Source organism: Podarcis bocagei (genome assembly GCF_964188305.1).
Source record: "Podarcis bocagei genome assembly, chromosome: 17".
NCBI classification, from domain to species: Eukaryota; Metazoa; Chordata; class Lepidosauria; order Squamata; family Lacertidae; genus Podarcis; species Podarcis bocagei.
Window position 1 is genome coordinate 15,390,488 of NC_138143.1, and position 22,095 is coordinate 15,412,582.

At 44.4% G+C, this 22,095-nt stretch overlaps 1 protein-coding gene across 3 annotated transcripts in view; it reads left to right on the forward strand.

The window, feature by feature from the left end:
• The window catches only part of MLLT3 (MLLT3 super elongation complex subunit), a 116,817-nt gene extending 107,920 nt beyond the window's left edge, over positions 1-8,897 (forward strand). For all 3 annotated transcript variants that reach the window (XM_081176562.1, XM_081176564.1, XM_081176563.1), the window contains one exon: positions 4,861-8,897. In XM_081176562.1, the coding sequence (XP_081032688.1) occupies positions 4,861-4,992 (132 nt within the window). In that variant the 3' untranslated portion in view covers positions 4,993-8,897. The remainder of the gene's footprint in view (positions 1-4,860) is intronic.
• The last annotated feature ends 13,198 nt before the right edge of the window (positions 8,898-22,095 follow it).

Below are 22,095 nucleotides of genomic sequence, written 5' to 3' on the forward strand. Positions count from 1 at the left end.
TTTCTGCTGAAAAAACACACCACGTCTTCTTGAGGGATATTTCTTTGAGTGTTCCTGGCAATGGCAAACTTCAACAGATTTTTAATGCATCCCTAGCATTACAAATTTCAGTTTGTAACACTGAATTCAGTCTTCTGTATTTTCCAACTATACTTGAGTTTGCATGTTGCAGCTTTGAACGTGTTAGCCGTTCAGTATCAAAACTCAACTTTTCTACTGAGACTTGTGTGTTACCACAGGAAGATTCAAGTGCAGGAACTGTCAAGCCTTGAGCGGTACCTAGCTAAATCATATTCTGAGCAGACCTGTTGAAATCAATGGACTTTAAGTAGCTTAAGTCCATTGATTCCAGAGTGAGTACGCTGAATGTAATTCAGTTGGATATCGCCCCAAATAATTTCAGGTGTTCTTTTTTTAAAAAAAAATAATAGCACTAGTATTCACTTCAGTTGCATCAAATATTTCTTTTTGTAATGAAATTTACTCTTTGTAATCAAGAACTGATTCCCCAGAAGTTTGGAGATTTGTGTGCATGTATGCACACACATCTGTGCACGCCATTTCTGAGCTCTCCAAATGTGTCTTTCATTGTGGACTTTACTGGCCAAAAAAACAAAGCAAAAAAATGACTGGTAATGAACTGATTTCGTGTATTTTGCTAGCAAGAATTTCTATCTTTATATACAGTTGCAATCTGTATATTAAGCTGATAGCATGTATTTTGTACTCTGAATAGGAAAAAAGCAATCTACTTTTTATGTTTTGTTTACAAAGAGTCAGTTGTTAAGAGATTATTTTGCAGTGAGATTTCCCCCCTACTCCAATTTAGTACTATTCCACACATTATAGAGTAACACACCGAGGTATGCTCGGCAGGGAGCCACAACCAATCCGAGCTCCAACAAATGACGGTGCATGATCAGTTTGTTTTGAGACACTAGTTTATCACCTTCACAGTTTACATTTCTTTTAGATGTAGATGTTATGTGTGTCTAAAAAAAAAATGTAGTGTGTGAAGTGGCTCATATTCTGTTTAGGAACCTGCATTTCATACTGAGCATATAAAGTCCCGTATTTTTCGCTCCATAAGACACACTTTTTTCCTCCTAAAAAGTAAGGGGAAATGTGAGTGCATCTTATGGAGTGAATGGCGCTGCACAGAGAGAAGAGCTGCGCATCGCCCCTTCAGTGAAGCGGGAGGAGGAACGGAGCCCCTTCTGTTCATCCTCCCGCTTCGCTGAAGGGGCGCTGCGCAGCTCTCCCTCTCTGCACAGTGCCTCTCCTGGCTTCTGCCTTAGCTGCGCACAGCCTCTTCCAGGCAGGGGGAGCCATCATCCCGCTGCCCTGAAGAGGCTTGGCGCGGCTATCCCAGAAGGCAGAACAGCCACAGGCTATCCCAGAAGCCAGATCCCTCTTGCTGTTCTGGCTTCTGGGATTCAGAATATTTTTTTTCTTGTTTTCCTCCTCCCAAAACTTGGTGTGCCTTATGGAGCAAAAAATACGGTAATTGTTCAACAGTGCCTTTCATTTGAAACTATGGCTGTCTGTGGATCAGTCTTAAGGGAAATAGAACCAAGGGTCACTACTTATTCACCAGGATGTCACAGTAAAGCTATATTAACGGTCATGATACATAAAGTGTGGATTTTGATCCCTAACTACTGAATTCCAGTAGATGGTCCCAGCAGAATAGTTTGCTGTTGAATCTGTGTGCAGCAGACTGGGATCCAATCCTGTCTGGGATCTTAGCTCTCTGGGTGGCCCTGGGCACGCTTAGCCAAACATTTCATTAGCAGGCTGTAAAGATTAAAATAAGAGTTTGTTTGGGGTTTTTTGTAGCCGTTTTTAAAACCTTCACCATAACACAAGAAATGAACTGCAATGCATAACAATAAATAATAGCTTTTAAGGTAGTCTTTTTGGACACGGAGAATTCCAAATCCTTTCAAACCTTTCTTAAAGGTTAAAATGAAATCTTTCCCATTAGCTAAAGCCCAGCCCTTCAAGCAGACATTCTTCCCCAAAGGCATTTCAATTGCTGCAGCATGATAGATGGCAATGAAATTGATGGAGAATGACTGTGTGTAAACAACTGTACATTAAAACAAAGCAGAGCACACTTCGTCAAGAACAAACAAAACTTCCTAGGTTCTTGCATCCTGGGTCTAAGTTTGAAGTATTTTAATGTTCTGTTTTTCAACTCTGGTAATCTGAAATCTTGACAGTTATAATCTTAAATCTTCCCCCCTCCAAGTGTTTTCCAATAGATTAAGAACGTGAGTGCTGATATTAAAAGCATTAACCTGAATCGCCTTGGCAGGCGGTCAAGAATTCCCCTAAAGCTTTCTTGGGTATATCTTGATGTATTCTGTGCCTCCATTAAAACTAAGGGGGTTCATCTCACTCAGTTGCACCAGGTGGCTTTGACACTGTAGCTGCATTTCTCAGAGGCCCGGATGAAGAATCGGGTTCAAATGTTCATGTTGCTCTTAGCTGGAAGCTTAGAAAGTGTAGATAGCGATCAACAAATGAGATTTTATTTCTCGTTACTTTTAAGAGCACTGCATTGCTTTAAAATGCATCTGTTAACACTTCCTAACTGCTTTTGAATTCCTGAAATTTATTATCATGGGAGTTAATGGAAGGCCCCCTTTTTGGCACAGTATCACAGGGAAGCGTATCAAATATAGTTCTGTTGCGGGCAGGGGGGATGCTTCTGCAAGTTTTTCTGAAATTCTTCATGAACTGCTCGACTCGGGGCTAAGTGAAACATACATTAAGATTACATTTTTAACTCTTGGAAAGATAACACAGGCTATTTCCCTGTTAGCCATTGAGTGTTGTGTCAAAAGTTGTCATACATGCCAGAGCTGTCAGAGGGAACAGGTGGCTGTTTTCAGCTGACTTGTTGCAATGCATACCGTATTTTTCGTGCCATAAGGCGCACCGGACCATAAGGCGCACCTAGTTTTTAGAGGGGGAAATCAAGGAAAAAAATATTATCCCCCCCAGCCCCAAAGAGCAGTGGACAGGCTGCACGCCTAGGGCAGGCATCTCCAAACTCAGCCCTCCAGATGTGTTGGGACTACAACTCCCATCATCCCTAGCTAACAGGGCCAGTGGTCAGGGATGATGGGAATTGGGCCGAGTTTGGGGTTGCCTGGTCTAGAGCAAATCCAAGTGAAGTTTGATTGCTTATAGCACCTGAAGGATGAACTATGACCAAAAGATGCTTTTCCTTTGATTATATTGATCCATTTCTCATGTCACTGGCTTCAGGGCTGCATCTTATAGGTAATACGCAATCCGTGCAGTTCATATTAACTTAATTTTGAAATAAGAAACTTCCTTTCTACTTAAAACAGGAAAACTCCATCTGCTAAAATAATTCAAAATGTGGCAGGGACACAAGGCAGAGTTTCAGCTCAGCTTTTATAATGTAACTCAACAGACCTGGCAATTTGATGCAGTAATGGGAGTTAATGTTGCAGTCCGAATGGATTTTCTTGGTCAACTGTAAACGAGCAACAGATTGAATGTTGGCATTTGAAATAAAGCAGAAGTGAACTTTGGATAGTTCAGCTCATACGAGAGGGAGTCAAAGGAAAACCTGAAGTAGGTTGCAGATGTCTGTAGGAAGAAGAGGGATCCATTTCTTGCCATACAATGATGGCAGTAAAATGTAGACAGCTACATTCCCTGCCCCAAAACTAACTGGACTGCTATAAATGTATGTTGATTGTAAAACAAGCGTACATTAGCAGTTGCCTCAGCTCTCTGGAAGAGTGCATGCTTTGCAAAATTCAGGCCCTCCCAACTCCAGTTAAAAAGGATTTCAGACAATTAATAGGGCTAAAGGAAACCTCTGGATGAGATGCTGGAATACAGTCAGAGCAGACTGTTCTGTGCCAGAGTTACCAATGGTTCTACAGAAGGCACTTTCATGCATTCATATTGGCAATCCCCAGGAAGGCAGATAGGAAAACATCATTCTATCGTTTGTTTATTTTGTGAAAATTATACACCGCTTGATTGTAAACGACCTAAAAGTGTTTTACAAAAGACAGGATCACTTCTTTTAATCAGTTATTTTAAGGATGCAATTTTTACTTTTACTGTTTCCCCCCCCCCCCGCCACCACTGCTTAGATGACACATACAAAAATATTACACATAGTTTAATGGCTTTTAAGTTTTTCCACGACAGTACAAGGAACACGCACAAACAATAGACGTGAAAGGAAACTGATCCGCAAAGCCCATCAATTCACAATGCCATTTTGCAAAATCAGAAGATAAACCAATAGGGATGTCAGCCAAAAAAGTTTCTAACGAAGGAGTTCATTCTGCAAGAGCTTGACTGGGGAGGCGAAAGGAGTTCCTTTGTCTTTCTAAAATGTTGTAATGCATGGTGGAGTCTCTGGAAGTGGATCTTGCCCAAAGATCTCACAGGAGATTTAGAAGGTGTTTTTGCATGGCAAAACTCCCTTAACAAGAAGGCAAGAGTGGGGGACCTGGCACCTTCTGAATGTTGCTGAACTCCAACTACCACCATCCCTGACCACTGGCCATGCTGTATGCCACTGGTGGGACCTGGAATCCAGTAACACAGGGTTTCCCAAACTTGGGTCTCCAGATGTTTTTTGACTACAGTTCCCATCATCCCTGACCACTGGTCTTGCTACCTAGGGATGGTGGGAGTTGTAGTCCAAAAACAGCTGGAGACAAAAGTTTGGGAAACCCTGCAATGACATGTGGAACGGGCACAGGTTCTCTATCCCTTTCTGTGAAAGGAGCAGAATCTTTAATTTAAACATAACATTTTATCTCTCTCTCTCTCTCTCTTTCTTTTTAACGACAGATTGTAAACCTCATAGAAGAAACGGGACATTTTCATATCACAAACACAACCTTTGACTTTGACCTTTGCTCCCTGGACAAAACCACAGTTAGGAAGTTACAGAGTTACCTGGAAACGGCTGGAGCATCCTGAGCACACACGGCAGCTGGCTGCATCGAAAACTGTGCTCTCTCTTTTTTAAAAAAAGAAATAAAACATTCAGAGTGATGCAACCAAAATGGCAGCAAACAAGCGAAACCAACCAACTCTCTTCAGCTTTATTATTTTGTTTAAAGCCAGTCGTCATCTCTCGATTAAGGAGAAGAAATGTGACAAGCCTCAGAGGATTTGCTCTTCTCACCTAGGAAACGCTCTGGAAGAGTTAGCCTGGATAGCCTTGAAAAAAAAAAACACTTAATGAATGTGTATGATATCATGTATCTCTCTATGTGGTGTTCCAGGCCACAAGACGAATGCATGTTCAACACACTGCCTTATTACATAACTGATCTATTTATTATTGCATACGCATATTCTGAAGTCCTTGAGGGAAGGGACTCTACCAGATGTGTCCTGTGTATTCTCTCCTTTGATCCAGCGCCACCGCTGTCAAAAGCCTTCTGACCTTGCGCTTGTTTGGACGCCACTTTTTCCTGACTTTTGGGTATTCCCTTGACCAGTTTAAAAGCCCCGTCGTCTTGTTTCCGTTTCCGCAGTCCCCCAAAACGAGATGCCAAGTTGGGGAGCAGGGGTGGCAAAAAAAAAGTCTCTCCTTTTTTTACTGTTCAGTCTGCTGTAGCAGAATCCACCCCACCCCCCATCAGCTGCCCTTGTGTGTTGACCTCGGACCACAGTAGAAAATGCGCCAAATAGAACCACGACTTGCTTTCTAGCCTTAGTCAATAAACCGGTAGGACGTTCATTAAAAGGAAAGAAGTGTTACTGTATACTATCCTAAATCCAGCATTTTTTCCACCCACATCTTTGTGTATGTTTTAATGTGTTATTAGATACCATAAAAGTGGAAGCACTCTAGAAGTTTGCCATAAACAAAGAGAGAGAGACCTAGTCCCGTTTTCTATGGAAATGTTGTAGAAAGTCCTTAATTTGGAGCTATTTATTACTTAGGAGTTCCAGCACTCAACTGCCCAGGTGTGCAGTTCATTCATTTTTGTTACTAAAAATAGAGGCATAAATTTGGTTCTTTGTTCATTCAGTATATTATAATCTGTTTACTTTAGATTTCGGTTTTGGCTCTTTTTCTACCCGATCAGTTAAAACATTTTCATTTAGGCCGTTAGACAATGACAGGATGGGAAACTTTCAAAATTTCAGTACTTGTTAAGTAACATTCATTGATCGTAGGGCTGTCAACCCAATTTAAAAAAGTTGATTAATCATGTTAATTTTAATTGATTAATCAATTACACCTGCAGAAGTTTGCATGTGAATAAACAATACTTCTGAAGATAGAAGTCTACTTTCCTTATTTTTAGAAGATTCATGCATATATCGCAGTAGGCATCATCTTAGAAGATACATTTCCTTCTGTATTGAAATGGAGAGGGGGGTGCCTTTTCTAAGACGGCACCTGTCATCCGCAGTTTTTGTAAGTACCTGTATTAAATATATATTTTTCAAAAAAAATTATCTGCTGTGCAGTTAAGGGAAAACATTTTCAGTTGGCTAACAGAGCATCCTATGGCTGGTTGGTGGGGAAAACAGAAGAACTGCCACTTCCTAATGCCTGCCAGACTTGCACCAGCAGGCCCCGCTCCCACGAGTGGAGTAGGAAAGCTGAAAATAATGCCAATATATTTCACACCTGGCAACCAATGCACCCGCCCTTTGGGTTTCAGAAAGTACCTGGCTACACGAAGCTAAAAAGCCTGGGACGCATATTTCCACGGCCCTCTGGAGAATGTGGTGGCTCATTTGTTTAGCATGTTGCAGTAAATTTAATTCTATGGCAATATGTTTAGCATATTGCAGTAGACTCGATTCTACCCAAACCACCTGATACATATTTTGCCCTAGGAGGCTTAGTTTGGTCCAAATCGAGTCTACATTTCCAGAGTTAATGCTAAATATGTGACTTCTGGTAGACGAGTTACCATGCACTCTAGAGGGCCGTGAAAATTGGTGTCCCGGGCTTTTTGGACTCATCTATCCATGTACTTTCTGAAACCCAAAGGGCACATTGGTTGCCCGATGTGATTTTTTCCACCCAGCTCTGCTACTCCACTACACACTTTCCCCTCCCCTCCCCTTGGTTTCGATAGCAGGGAAAATGAGAGGCCAGCTCCAGGGCTGATGTGCTTTTCCTCCCTCCTTGGGGTCATGTCAGTGGAACAGGTGAGCTTCGGATCTGGCAGATCCACAATTTCCCCCTTTTCATCCCCAGTTGCTGCAATAAGGAGGCCTCCAATGGCAAACCTCCTTCTCCACCTTCAGACCTCCCACTCCGCTGGCAGAGAGCGGAGGTCCGCAACATTCAAAGGACCCTCTGTCGCCCTCTTCAGGAGCTTAGGATTGCTCCCTAAAAGGTTCTGAATCTGCTAAACACGCTGCCACGTTCAGTGCTATTTTTCTAGAAAAAGAGGTGCCGGAACTCACCATGAACACCTCCCTTGTTCTCTTCGAATGCTAGTAGCACCCACTAGAACTGAGTTCCGGCTGAAAAATAGATATATCTCTGACCACCCTAACTTCCAGAAATATTTCTTTTTGGTTAAAAACATTACTTTCATTGAACTAATCAGAAACCCTTTACAAAACAGGAGGCTGGGGAGGAGACGCTTACTGGAAGAAGCCATTCAAGTTAGGATTTCGGTTTTTACCCTCATATGAAAGATGTTGCTTAAGAAATACTTCTGGGTCCAAAGGATCTGTCAGCCTTAAAAAAAAGGAAAAAGAAAAAAAGCCTGTGTTTGAGAAGCCACCATATCCCCAGTGTCTGTCTGTCTGCCGGCTGCCAGCTATTGCCACAGAGTCAACCTGTAGAAGCATCTGTGAGTTTCATCATTCCATGCGCAGGGTTTTGTGCATTAGTGTAAAAACTAGGTTCCTACTTTAGGGGTATTTCTTCATAATCAAATGGGAATTCTTAACTCTGTTTCTTTAAGTCCAAAGAAATTGTTTCCTTTTTTTTCCTTTCCTTTTTTGTATGTGTGTTTGTTTGGGTGGGTGTTCTTGTTTTTTAAATTAAAATGTTGTTTGACCATAATCTATGGAAAGTCTTTCTCAGGCTTCCAAAAGAACAAGTGTACTTTTTCTTCAGTAATGTTATGACTCTTATTGATGATTGGCATGAAACATACTTGAAGCGTTACGTTCTTTTTTAAGTCCACATGTTAATTAATGTGCAATTGTTGGAGTGGGAGGTTTTTGAAATCTCTTGACATCAAGCATATGATGTGATGTTGGAGTGTGGAGGGGGTGTCTGAGTGGGGTATTTTTTACACTTTTGTTAACATTTTTATATGAAACGTTTGAAAAGGCTATCTTTCACTTTTTTTAATGGTGCACATTCGACATGTTTCATTTCAGTTGAACACAAAAAAGTGTGTGCTTTTTTTTGGTCCATTTTGACTTTTCTAACTAAATTTTGTGGCAAAAACTCTTTAAGAGGTTGTTGGAAGGAGCACAGACCCGCATAACTTTGAGTATATATTGGACAAATCACTTTTTATTTTGTTTTTGTTTTTTATAAAAACCTGGCAAAATAAGTCCTTGGAGCCACAAAAATAGTAGCTGGTGTACAGAATTTGTGGGGGTGGAGGGGTTAACTATGTAAAGGGAATATTACTGCAATTACAGTAGACTCTTAACTCTGACTTGCATGTAGTTCATCAGTCACCCTTATAAAATGTTAGTTCTCTAGTTTGGTGAGAATGAGGATGGAATAAACACATTTCAGCTGCATTTGTGTGTTGAAAGTGAAGAGTGTTTTCCACAAAATTCTGGTAGAATAAAAGCTGGTAAGTGGTGTCCTTTTTGGGGAAAAAATTACTTAGTTATTTTGTATGCTGAAACAAAATAAATCCTTTTTCAATTAATTTCAAATAGTCACATTTATCTAACCGGAACCCAGTCTATTGGCAATGGGGGGAATTCATATTTTAAGTAAGGTTAAAATGCTACAGCATAAACTTTTTAACTTTATAGCAGCTTTGTTCCCCTTTCATTACACGAACACCAAACATTTAGCCCTGAGCAGTCCCAAATCTAGAGCAATCTGGACGGTTCAAGTGCACAGGGCACAGAGCTGAGGGGACACAAAATAATATCGAGAAGATCCAGTCCTTTTTTCCCCCTCGTCATACCTCGTGTTGCGTTTGCTTCAGGTTGAGCGTTTTCAGGTTGCGTCCCGCGGCAACCCAGAAGTAGCGGAATAATAATAATGATATAATTTATTATTTATACCTGCCCATCTGGCTGAGTCACCCCAGCCACTCTGGGCGGCTTTCAGTCAAGTGTTAAAAACAATACAGCATTAAATATTAAAAACTTCCCTAAATAGGGCTGCCTTCAGATGTCTTTTAAAGAGAAGATAGCTGCTTATTTCCTTCACATCTGAAGGGAGGGTGTTCCATAGGGCATGCGCCACTACCGAGAAGGCCCTCTGGTTCCCTATAACCTCACTTCTCGCAATGAGGGAACCGCCAGAAGGCCCTCGGTGCTGGATCTCAGTGTCTGGGCTGAACAATGGGGGTGGAGATGCTCCTTCAGGTATGCTGGACGGGAAAGGGTTACTTCCGGGTTTCGCCGCATGCGCAGATGCTCAAAATGACGTCATGCGCAGAAGCGGCGAATCACGACCTGCGGATGTGCAGATATGGGTTGCGTTCTGCTCAGGTTGCGGACGGGGCTCCGGAACGGACCCCGTTCGCAACCAGAGGTACCACTGTACCATCACCTTGTTTTTCAAATCTGAGAGCGGCAGGTCATACGGTGAACCGCCATCTCCCGGTTTTGCCTCCCCACTGACACTGCTGCTTCCTCCTACCGATGCTGCAAATGGTGGTATGACACTTCCCCCCATTTCCCTCTCACCCCCCCCATCGGCAAGGTGGAGGCGACTCCAACTCAAACCACATCACGAGGGACTGAAAGGAGATGGCCAATTCATGTCATTGTCTCCCTCCCAGCCCCGCTAGGAGCAACTTTGCCGGAACTGAGAAGCAAACAGCCGGGGGTGTGTGTGGAAAGGGTGGCCGGGGGTGGGGGGAGAACAGAGCAAGCCAGGCACCCACCATAGTGTCTGAGGAGAAAACTGATAAAGAGAAGAAGAAGAGTTAGGATTTGATATCCCGCTTTATCACTACCCTAGGGAGTCTCAAAGCGGCTAGCATTCTCCTTTTCCCTTCCTCCCCCACAACAAACACTCTGTGAGGTGAGTGAGGCTGAGAGACTTCAGAGAAGGGTGACTAGCCCAAGGTCACCCAGCAGCTGCATGTGGAGGAGCGGAGAATCGAACCCAGTTCACCAGATTCCAAGTCCACCGCTCTTAACCATTACACCACACTGGAGAAATCCAGCTCCGTCACAAGAGCGGCTGCTGTGCTTTGCCTGCTTCTCCCACAGGTTCAGAATGACTGTCGGCTCCAATTATTCCCTCTTGGGTCCCCCCCCCTTGCTCTCTGCCCATCAATCGTGGCCTCTTCTTTTTTGTTTCCAGCCACCCTCTCTTTGCCCTGCTCTTTCTTGCCATGCACACAATGGCCCTCAGGTGGGTACCAGCACCATTTTTTTCCAGAAAGAAAAAAGCAACAGTGAATTATTGTGGAAATAAAAAATATTTTGGGGTAGGCACCAAATTTTTGCTCGGGGCGCCATCTTGCCCATGTCTGCCCCTTCAGCATCACAGTTCAGTCCTCGAACATGCATGGATAGAAAAAAAGAGTGTATCGGAGCACACAAGAAACCGCAGCACTTTGGCATCTTTGGAATTTGACAGGTAGAGCTTTCCAACCCAAGGATGTGTGCTCTAGGGAGATTTTGACCCACAGCATCTCTGAAAATTAACTGCTATACTAGGGATTGTTTGGGAATGTATTTAATGCCAAACTAATTAGGTCAGAGTTGCTAGCAGAGGTGTGGATACTGGATTTAACAGTGTTCTCTTCCAAACCAAGTTATCCAAAATGTGCAGTTTTGGTGTGCCACTTCAGGCCAAACTTGTTTAGTCATGTCCGACTCTTCGTGACCCCATGGACCACAGCACGCCAGGCACTCCTGTCTTCCACTGCCTCCCACAGTTTGGTCAAACTCATGTTGGTAGCTTTGAGAACACTGTCCAACCATCTCGTCCTCTGTCGTCCCCTTCTCCTTGTGCCCTCCATCTTTCCCAACATCAGGGTCTTTTCCAGGGAGTCTTCTCTTCTCATGAGGTGGCCAAAGTAGTAGAGCCTCAGCTTCACGATCTGTCCTTCCAGTGAGCACTCAGGGCTGATTTCCTTCAGAATGGATAGGTTTGATCTTCTTGCAGTCCATGGGACTCTCAAGAGTCTCCTCCAGCACCATAATTCAAAAGCATCAAACTAGACTACTAAAAGGTACATCTGGTGCTGGAAATGGCGAGCTTCACCACTGACAGCAGTAGCCCTTTAAAACGGAGCAGAAGTGTCGGATTCTGTTATTGTGACACAGGTAAGTTGCTCCAGATATTACGAAAGGGAAGTTAATAATAATAATAATAATTTATTATTTATACCCCACCCATCTGGCTGAGTTTCCCTAGCCACTCTGGGCGGCTCCCAATCAAATGTTAAAAACAGCACAGCATTAAATACTTCCCTGAACAGGGCTGCCTTCAGATGTCTTTTAAAGATAGGATAGCTGCTTATTTCCTTCACATCTGAAGGGAGGGTGTTCCACAGGGTGGGTGCCACCACCGAGAAGGCCCTCTGTCTGGTTCCCTGTAACCTCACTTCTCGCAATGAGGGAACCGCCAGAAGGCCCTCAACGCTGGATATCAGCGTCCGGGCTGAACGATGGGGGTGGAGACGCTCCTTCAGGTATACAGGACCGAGGCCGTTTAGGGCTTTAAAGTTCAGCACCAGCACTTTGAATTGTGCTTGGAAACGTACTGGGAGCCAATGCAGAGCTCTCAGGACCAGTGTTTTGTGGTCTCGGCAGCCACTCCCAGTCCCCAGTCTAGCTGCCGCATTCTGGATTAATTGCAGTTTCCGGGTCACCTTCAAAGGTAGCCCCACGTAGAGCGCATTGCTGTAGTCCAAGCGGGAGATAACTAGAGCATGCACCACTCTGGTGAGACAGTCCACGGGCAGGTAGGGTCTTAGCCTGTGTACCAGGTTGTGTGAAAGTTGTTTTTCTAACAGCAGCCTTACATTAGGCAGTATTAACGTCTAAGCATCATTTGGCAGTATCATTAACAGGCAAGGCAGCAGTGATTAGCACAACCCCTGATGCGTCCCACTCTAGCTTTTCCCACCCCATGGCATTGGCCAGGACCTTGTGAATGTCTGCAGTAGGGGAGCCTTTGCACTTCCAGTTGTGCACGTGAAAGCATCTCTTCTGCAGATGTTCCTGTTGCATCTGCAGGGGTGGGGACAGCTGGACAAGGTTGCACTGGGAAACTAGTTAGAGTGACCCCTCCCATAAGCCACTGTTTGACCTAGAAACAAACGCCAGAGTGCAATGATTTTTTAAAGAGTATTTTAAATTTATTTCTCGACACTGGGTGAAGAACTACGAGCATTTATCTAGAGAATATGCTTAAATCCCATTGGACCCATTGAACAAGGTGCACAGGGAGGACCTTATTTTAACACTTGCCTGGGGCTAAATCGCTGAGGGACAGGACGCTGAATGGCGCTGAGCCTACAGTACAATGTCAGGAGCTGCTGATCTGTCAGGTAAGGAAGCTTTTGATTTACTTTTTTATACTGCTGTGTGATCAAACACTCCTAAGCCCCAGAACCATTATAATAATTATTTATTATTATTATTATTTGTACCCTGCCCATCTGGCCGGGTTTTCCCAGCCACTCTGGGCGACACACATTCTCCCCAATGTAACCCCCTACTTCCAGACCGATAAGGCTTGAGTGGGCTAATTGAGAGCCAGTGTGGTGTAGTGGTTAAGAGCGGTAGACTCGTAATCTGGGGAACTGGGTTCGTGTCTCCGCTCCTTCACATGCAGCTGCTGGGTGACCTTGGGCCAGTCACACTTCTCTGAAGAGTCTCAGCCCCACTCACCTCACAGAGTGTTTGTTGTGGGGGAGGAAGGGAAAGGAGATTGTGAGCCGCTTTGAGACTCCTTAGGGCAGTGATAAAGCAGGATATCAAATCCAAAATCATCTTCTAATTCTTTCTCCTCTCCTCAACCCCAACCCCTTCAACATTCTGTACCTCTTGAAACCACCATCATATTTTTGGGTGGCCCCATTTGACTTCCATTCCGATAGCAAATCCAGGTTAGAAAGGCCCATTATATCTGAAAACAGAAAACATCTGCATTTTGAAATCCATTTTTAAATATAAAATTCCAAGTTGCATTGTATACATTCGTAGAAATACATATGGGAATCCCCCAAAGCACAGAAGTCTATTGTGTCATGAACAAAGATGCTTGTGCCTCACTGAAAGTACCAAGAAATTAAGATATTTCCCAACAGACTGTAAACCAAATGTAAGATAAAGGTAAAGGGACCCCTGACCATTAGGTCCATTTGTGGCCGACTCTGGGGTTGCGGCGCTCATCTCACTTTATTGGCTGAGGGAGCCAGCGTACAGCTCCCGGGTCATGTGGCCAGCATGACTAAGCCACTTCAGGCGAACCAGAGCAGCGCACGGAAACGCTGTTTACCGTCCCGCTGGAGCCGTACCTATTTATCTACTTGCACTTTGACGTGCTTTCGAACTGCTAGGTTGGCAGGAGCAGGGACCGAGCAACGGGAGCTCACCCCATCGCAAGGATTCAAACCGCCGACCTTCTGATCAGCAAGTCCTAGGCTCTGTGGTTTAACCCACAGTGCCACATAACTAGGAAAGTCTAAAAATGGCATGCAGTGAAACTTTTTGTAGTTAGGGCCTAAGTTGGGCAGAAACTTCCTGGGCTTTGAGAAGGAGGCAGCCGGCCTCTGATAGGATGCTGGAGCCCTGAAGCCTCCTTCCCCAAGCCAGGTGGGCTTTGGGAGGGTGGTGGGAGGACTTTTGGAGCCTGTCAAAGCATCACACCTCCTTCCATAAATCGGGTAGAAGCTTCCTGGGCCTTGGGAAGGAGACAACATTTAGGGGACTAGCCTAGTCCCCTTAGTCCATTGACCTGACGCCTCTGAGAACCAATTCATAAATGGCTTGTTATTAGGCACAGCAGGTTTAAGAATAACTCAAAATGCCCAATTTCGCATCTTCTCAATGGTCAGTTTCATGCCCTGAATTATGGGCCATGCAGTTCCAATGCTGGATGTGAACACTGCCTGGAAATTAAAAGTGTATGCAGATACATGCATTGAGAACTAGCCAGTATAAATCATGGCTGATACTTGAAGGAAGGCCCTCAGTTTGCATTTCCTTTCAGCCGTGAATTCATAAGGTGGTGTGAAAACAAGCCCTTGTCTCAGCCTCATCTGAGCTGTGATAATAATGTAACCCTATGTACCTGTTTTTACAGAATGTGGCAGGATTGCTGAGAATATTGCTGTCACTGTGACCCCTACATTCTAAAATGTGACACCCGAAAATAAATATCAAGGAGGTCTAAGGAGCTGATTAATGTTCAAAACTTATTTACCTGGGAGCTGGACACTTGAGCAGACACGTAATGCAGGGATGAGGGGAGATTCACCTTGGTTAAAGGTAAAGGGACCCCTGACCATTAGGTCCAGTCGTGACTGACTCTGGGGTTGCGGCTCTCATCTCCCTTTACTGGCCAAGGGAGCTGGCATACAGCTTCCAGGTCATGTGGCCAGCATGACTAAGCCGCTTCTGACAAACCAGAGCAGCGCACGGAAACACCGTTTACCTTCCCACCGGAGCGGTACCTATTTATCTACTTGCACTTTGACGTGCTTTCGAACTGCTAGGTTGGCAGGAGCAGGGACTAAGCAACGGGAGCTCACCCCGTTGCGGGGATTCGAACTGCCGACCTTCTGATCGGCAAGTCCTAGATTCTGTGGTTTAACCCACAGCGCCACCTGCATCCCGATGGTTAGTTCCCAGTAAATTGGAGCCCCAACAACCTCTGCAGGGCCACACATTTCCCACCACTGAGAGCCAGTGTGGTGTAGTGGTTAAGAGCGGTAGTCTCGTAATCTGGTGAACCGGGTTCGTGTCTCCGCTCCTCCACATGCAGCTGCTGGGTGACGTTGGGCCAGTCACACTTCTTTGAAGTCTCTCAGCCCCACTCACCTCACAGAGTGTTTGTTGTGGGGGAGGAAGGGGAAGGAGAATGTTAGCCGCTTTGAGACTCCTGAAGGGGAGTGAAAGGCGGGATATCAAGTCCAAACTCTTCTTCTTCACTGATGAACAGGAGGCACCGCATGGTGGTCAGATGCAAGCAATGGTAATCTTACAAAATAGACATGGTTTTTCCCCTATTTCTGTCAAATTGAGGTTTTTGCTCACTTTATACTCAGCATTTAACAGTGAAACAGATGCATTCTCTGTTTTCTTACATGACCTTAGGAACTTCTATTATCTCCACTCTGTTTTTAATTCAGACTGCAAAGCCGGTATTCCTTTTTTAAATGCACTGTCATCTCTTGCAATGCTTTTTAATTACTGCTTGGTAGGAATATAATTCACAGCCAGTACCATAAAGTCGTTGTGTGTGTGTTTCCATTAAGATGCGGAAGGGGAAGCAAAGTTTGGATCAAAGGGACAAAAGAAGGAAGTGTAGTAACTATATTTCTTCCCGTAACAATGTTTGCATCTTTAAAAGAGATTTTTCCCCCTTTGTATGTGTGTTTGTGTGCGTAAAGAATATACTATTAAGAAATCAAAAGAGCAGGAAGAAAAGAGAAAATAAATGAGTTGTGCTAAAAGCCAGGCTGCTTCAAGTAATAAGGTCGTAATGCTGATATTGATTCGGGCACAGACATTCCTGGACCATGTGGTTTGTGTATTTCTGTCTGAGTGGGTGGTCTGCTCGGAGCAGAGCGGGAATAGCGCTAAATGCAGCAAGATGGCTTAGGGGAGCTACGAGGCTTCGCCCAGAGATCCTCAAGGATCAAGCTGCCTCCCTCTTAGTTCCATGAGAGAATGAGCCTTTACTAACTCATTTAAATATTGGAACTTATTCCGCCCTGTACCAAGCATTATGGCAAGGAGCTGAGGTGTGATGATGGCTCATAATTTTCGTTGCATATCAGGGGTTTTTGTCGTTGGGGGATGAGCAGTGAGCAAGTGTAAACAAGGGGTGGGAGAAGCAATGCCTCATCCATTGTGTCTGGTTTACTTTCTTTGTAAATAATCCCCCTTCAAAGTTCTCCGTTTTTAAGTGCTACTTTGTATGGGAGGTGAAGGGAAGAGAAGCAACCCTGTTTCAAGTTCATTCTTCATTAGCGCATCGTTATTGAGAGCTTCGTTTTAAAATTAAGCCTGTGGACGAGTATCTATAGTTGGGCGAATGCCACACAAGATGGCAATCTGCAGAGAGGCTGGGGGCTTAGAGAGGTCTACAGTTTTTATGAAGTGCTTTGAATTCTCCCCTCTCCTAAAATGCAAACTTCCTTACAAGTAATGAAATGCGCATTCTTGTAATGGAGCCAAGTGAACAGAGGAGGGTGGGATGGTGAGAATGACGCTCAGATTCCCTGTGCTCCCCGATTTACTGCTCTTGGGTTTTGCTCCCCTGATTTACTCCACTTATATTTGAAGTGGCCCCATGCCAGATAGAACAGGAATTTTTTATCATGATAAAAAGGTAAAGGGACCCCTGACCATTAGGTCCAGTCGTGGCCGACTCTGGGGTTGCAGCGCTCATCTCGCTTTATTGGCCGAGGGAGCCGGCGTACAGCTTCTGGGTCATGTGGCCAGCATGACTAAGCCACTTCTGGAGAACCAGAGCAGCGCATGGAAACGCCTTTTACCTTCCCGCCGGAGTGGTACCTATTTATCTACTTGCACTTTGACGTTCTTTCAAACTGCTAGGTTGGCAGGAGCAGGGACCGAGCAACGGGAGCTCACCCCGTTCCAGGGATTTGAACCGCTGACCTTCTGATCGGCAAGCCCTAGGCTCTGTTGTTTAACCCACAGCACCACCCGCGTCCCTTTTATCATGATATCTGTATATAATAGATGGAAAACATAGCCTTACTGTGTCAGAAGTTATTGTTGTGATGTTTATTTATTTATTATTATTAGGGACGCGGGTGGCACTGCGGTCTAAACCACTGAGCCTCCTGGGCTTGCCCATTGGAAGGTCGGCGGTTTGAATCCCCGTGATGGGGTGAGCTCCCATTGCTCGGTCCCTGTTCCTGCCAACCTAGCAGTTCAAAAGCACTCCAAAAAGTGCAGGTAGATAAATAGGTACCACTCCGGTGGGAAGGGAAATGGTGTTTCTGTGTGCTGCTCTGGTTCGCCAGAAGCGGCTTAGTCATGCTGGCCACATGACCCGGAAGCTGTACGCCAGCTCCCTCGGCCAATAAAGCGAGATGAGCGCCGCAACCCCAGAGTCGGTCACGACTGGACCTAATCGTCAGGGATCCCTTTACATAGATTTACATGTACTAATCTTCTACAAGGTGGGATTAGGTTGGGGTATTTCCTGAGTGGCTTTCAGGGCACATCTGTGATAAGACTGGTACCAGAGCTCAAGGAAGTTCATAATGTAGGGTCTCCTGTCATATTCAGTCACGTCTTAATCTTTTATGCCATGATCTACAGCAGGCAAGACCAAACTTGGCCCTCCAGATGTTTTGTGACTACAACTCCCAGGACCCCTAGCTAACAGGACAAGTGGTCAGGGATGATGTGAATTGTAGTCCCAAAACATCTGGAGGGCCGAGTTTGGCCATGCCTGAAATAAACCATACAAAAAGGTCACATGGACACACACCCATTCACACTCTTCAAAGTAAAACTCAAGATACGTTTCACAAAATTAAATGAGCGTTGGTGAGAGGGAGCGTTAGATCCTTATCTGTAATTTTGTCAAGGATGGGAGAACTTTATATTCCAGGGGTTTTGGGCCAGATGATCGTCAGGGTCCCTTCGAACTCTACAGTTCTGGGATTCTGTGATATCCAGAAGGCGGCCACAGTAATACTGAAGTCAAACAATTCAAAGAACAGTGTTCCTAGCCATGCATGCAGTATTCTGTCCCATGAGTCCATACTAGCAAGAGCTAAACAGCTGTGGAGATCAAAGAGTGGAATAGGAAGCAGAGGTTGAGAGACAAGGGGACATCAGACTCAGCCGAAGGTGGTCCTGTGGGCATGACTATGAATTATGGAAATGGACAAAGTAACAATAAGAGAGCTGGACCATAAAGAAGGCTGATCGCCAAATAATTGATGCTTTTGAATTATGGTGCTGGAGGAGACTCTTGAGAGTCCCAGGGACTGCAAGAAGATCAAACCTATCCATTCTTAAGGAAATCAGCCCTGAATCCTCACTGGAAGGACAGATCCTGAAGCTGAGACTCCAATACTTTGGCCACCTCATGAGAAGACTCCCTGGAAAAGACCCTGATGCTGGGAAAGATGGAGGGCACAAGGAGAAGGGGACAACAGAGGACGAGATGGTGGGACAGTGTTCTCGAAGCTACCAGCATGAGTTTGACCAAACTGCAGGAGGCAGTGGAAGACAGGAGTGCCTGGCGTGCTCTGGTCCAGGGGGTCACGAAGAGTCGGGCACGACTAAACGACTAAACAACAACAACAATAAGAGATGACAAAGGTCTTCAGACCCGGGAGTAATGGCTCCAGCAAAGGAGCATTTTCCCCAGGGTCCATGCCTAGTCTTCATCTCTGGCCTTGACATATCCTCAAGCCAGAAAGGCTACCTTCTGGCAAGCTCTGCACTCTCTGCAATAAATAGGAAACGAATGCTCATTTACGGTGCAAAAAACCCCGTTCATGCTGAAAGGCTTTTAGACTAAACAGAGAATCATGATTCCAGACAGCGCTGCAAGTCTGTAAATGCTAAACCGAGTGGAAACAGATAAACTCAAGTGTTCATTTTATGTAAATATTTAATGTCAAAGTTTTTGGTGTGTCAAGAAAAAAAGGGGGGAAAGAGGTAGTTGAAGTTTCTCAAATGAGCGAGAAAACTGCATTGTCCTGATGACTTGCTTTTGTTAACTGACTGGCAGTAAAAGAGAGTGTCTTGTGGAGGCTTCCAACAACAAACCACACCCTGTGTGTGTGTTATGTCTAGCATCCTAAAAACACCAGGAAATCCAATACGTTTTCCTTTGTTGAATAAGGTAATTTGACTTTCCATGGCAACATAGGTTGCGGTGGTTTGTTGAATCACAACATGTGTGTTTGTGTTTGTGGAGACCACTTAACAAACCCAAAGGAAGCAGCCAGATTTATGAATTTCTAGATGCTATTAGTAACAATTGTAAGATGGAGCCCATGCCAAGCCACTCTGGGAATTTCACTGCACCTGATGCTTCAGGTTCCCCTTTCTCTATAGTGCTAAGCAGGGCCAGTTCTGCACCTGCACTGCGGAGGGAACACCAAATTGTGGCAAATGACTAAGTCTTCTCACCAACTCAAGCCTATCAACATTTGCAGAAGCACCTCTGCAGCAGAGACAAGGCAACACTGCAAACTTGGATTGCAAAGCCGTTCGTAATCCAGGTTTACTTCTTTGTATAAAGGCAACTGCTGTAATTTTCAGCTGAGATGACCTGTTGGTTGAGCATTATTCCGGAAATAATAATAATAATAATAATAATAATAATAATAATAATAATAATAATAACAACAACAACAACAACAACAACAACAACAACAACAACAACAATAATACATTTATTTATTTATTTATACTCTACCCATCTGGTTGGGTTTCCCCAGCCACTCTAGGTGGCTCCCAACAGAATATTAAAAACATGATAAAAGATCAAACATTAAAAACTTCCCTAAAAGTCAGGTAGTTGTTTATTTCCTTGACATATGATGGGAGGGCGTTCCACAGGGCAGGTGCCACTACCAAGAAGGCCCTCTGCCTGGTTCCCTGTCACCTCACTTCTCGCAAGTGAGGGAACCACCAGAAGGACCTCGGTATTGGACCTCAGGGTCCAGGCAGAACGATGGAGGTGGAGATGCTCCTTCAGGTCTACTGGGCCAAGGCCATTTAGGGCTTTTAAGGTCAGCACCAACACTTTTTCTTTGTTTGCAGAGCCTTCTTTAAAACTTTGTGCAATTCCAGCTGTTTACTGAGTATTCATTTAGGATTTTTTTTTGTAGGGGGAGGAGGTGATACAATGTCACAGGACGTTATTGTTACCACACACTTTCTGTTGCATTTTCCTGTCACTTTCATTGCCACAAAAAGTATGGGTGGGTGTTTTTGTTTTGGAAGTGGGTTTGTTGTGCAAGAGGCCAAATTCACTTTAGTTACTCAATCAGAATTTGCCCATATACAGTTGAATCCCACCCACAAAATAGTAGCAGTCTAGAAGTGCCATCAAAAAACCTAAGATCATGGCCACTGGTCACCTCCTGGAAAACAGAAGGGGAAGAAAGGGAGGCAGTGAGAGATTTTACTTTCTTGGACTCCATGATTGCTGCAGATGGTGACAGCACTCACGAAATTAAAAGATGCCTGCTTCTTGGGAGAAAAGCAATTACAAACCTAGACAGCATCTTAAAAAGCAGAAACATCACCTTGCTGGCAAAGGTCCATATAGTTAAAGCTATGGTTTTCCCAGTAGTGAGAGCTGGACCATAAAGAAGGCTGATTGCCAAAGAATTGATGCTTTTGAATTATGGTGCTGGAGGAGACTCTTGAGAGTCCCATGGACTGCAAGAAGATCAAACCGATCCATTCTTAAGGAAATCAGCCCTGAGTGCTCACTGGAAGGACAGATCCTGAAGCTGAGGCTCCAAGACTTTGGCCACCTCATGAGAAGAGAAGACTCCCTGGAAAAGACCCTGATGTTGGGAAAGATGGAGGGCACAAGGAGAAGGGGACGACAGAGGACGAGATGGTTGGACAGTGTTCTCGAAGCTACCAGGATGATTTTGACCAAACTACGGGAGGCAGTGGAAGACAGGAGTGCCTGGCATGCTCTGGTCCATGGGGTTGCAAAGAGTCGGACATGACTAAACAAGAAATGCCCTTAGTCGCTTAATAAACACATCCAAAAATATAGAATCATAAATTGTATGGTTCAAAGGGATCCTGAGGATCATGTAGTTCAACCCCCTGCAATGTGGGAATATGCAGCTGGTTCATATGGGGATCCAACCTGCAATCTTGTTACTATCAGCTCCATTCTCTAACCAACGGAGCTATGACAGCAAATAATCATATTTCTGTTGTGCCCTTTATCAATTATTGGGCTCAGATCTGTTTTAAAAGGCGCTCATATCAAACAGTCACCAAGCAATAAAATAAAATACACTGTCGGAAATTGAATGTACCAGCTAAAAGGTAGAGACATAGAAGCCAAATATATGAAAGGGGGGGGGCAACACCAGAAATTCAAGCCTTTTTTGGGGGGGAACAACTTTTCCCCCTCCAAATCTTAGCTGTAAAAGGAACAGGAAGTAAAAGACTTTTAAAATCTGGAGACTCCTTGGCTGAATATTGAAAAACTCTGTACAGATTGACACATCCTCATTAAAAGTTATAAAACTTTTGTTATTTTAGATCAAAAATATATTTCTGTTTCAAACAGGTATTTCCTAGAGTGGCATGTAACCACCAAAGTTAGTTTTCAGAATAATCTAGTCTCCTGAAAGTGAAGTTCCTAGTGGAGATGGCTTTCTACAAATATGAATATGGATATACAATATATATACTGTGATTCTTCAGCCGTGATAATTTCAGTTTCATCCATTTGACAGACCGTTTGCACTGTGACCCCCAAACCAGGCAGATTCGTCATCTGGAGAGGTTCCTACCATCTTATATGGTATGCATGATAATGAAAAGTTGGGAATAATTCCAGATAGCAGGTATCATATAAAAGCAGAAGAGCGTATCCACTGGGGCTGCAGGGCAGGATTTGGGGACATTCCCAGGACCCCACCCAGGGAAATGATGAGCAGGAGCAGCCCCCAAACACAGCATGGGAGGCTGACCACATTTCCAGCTGCATTTCTC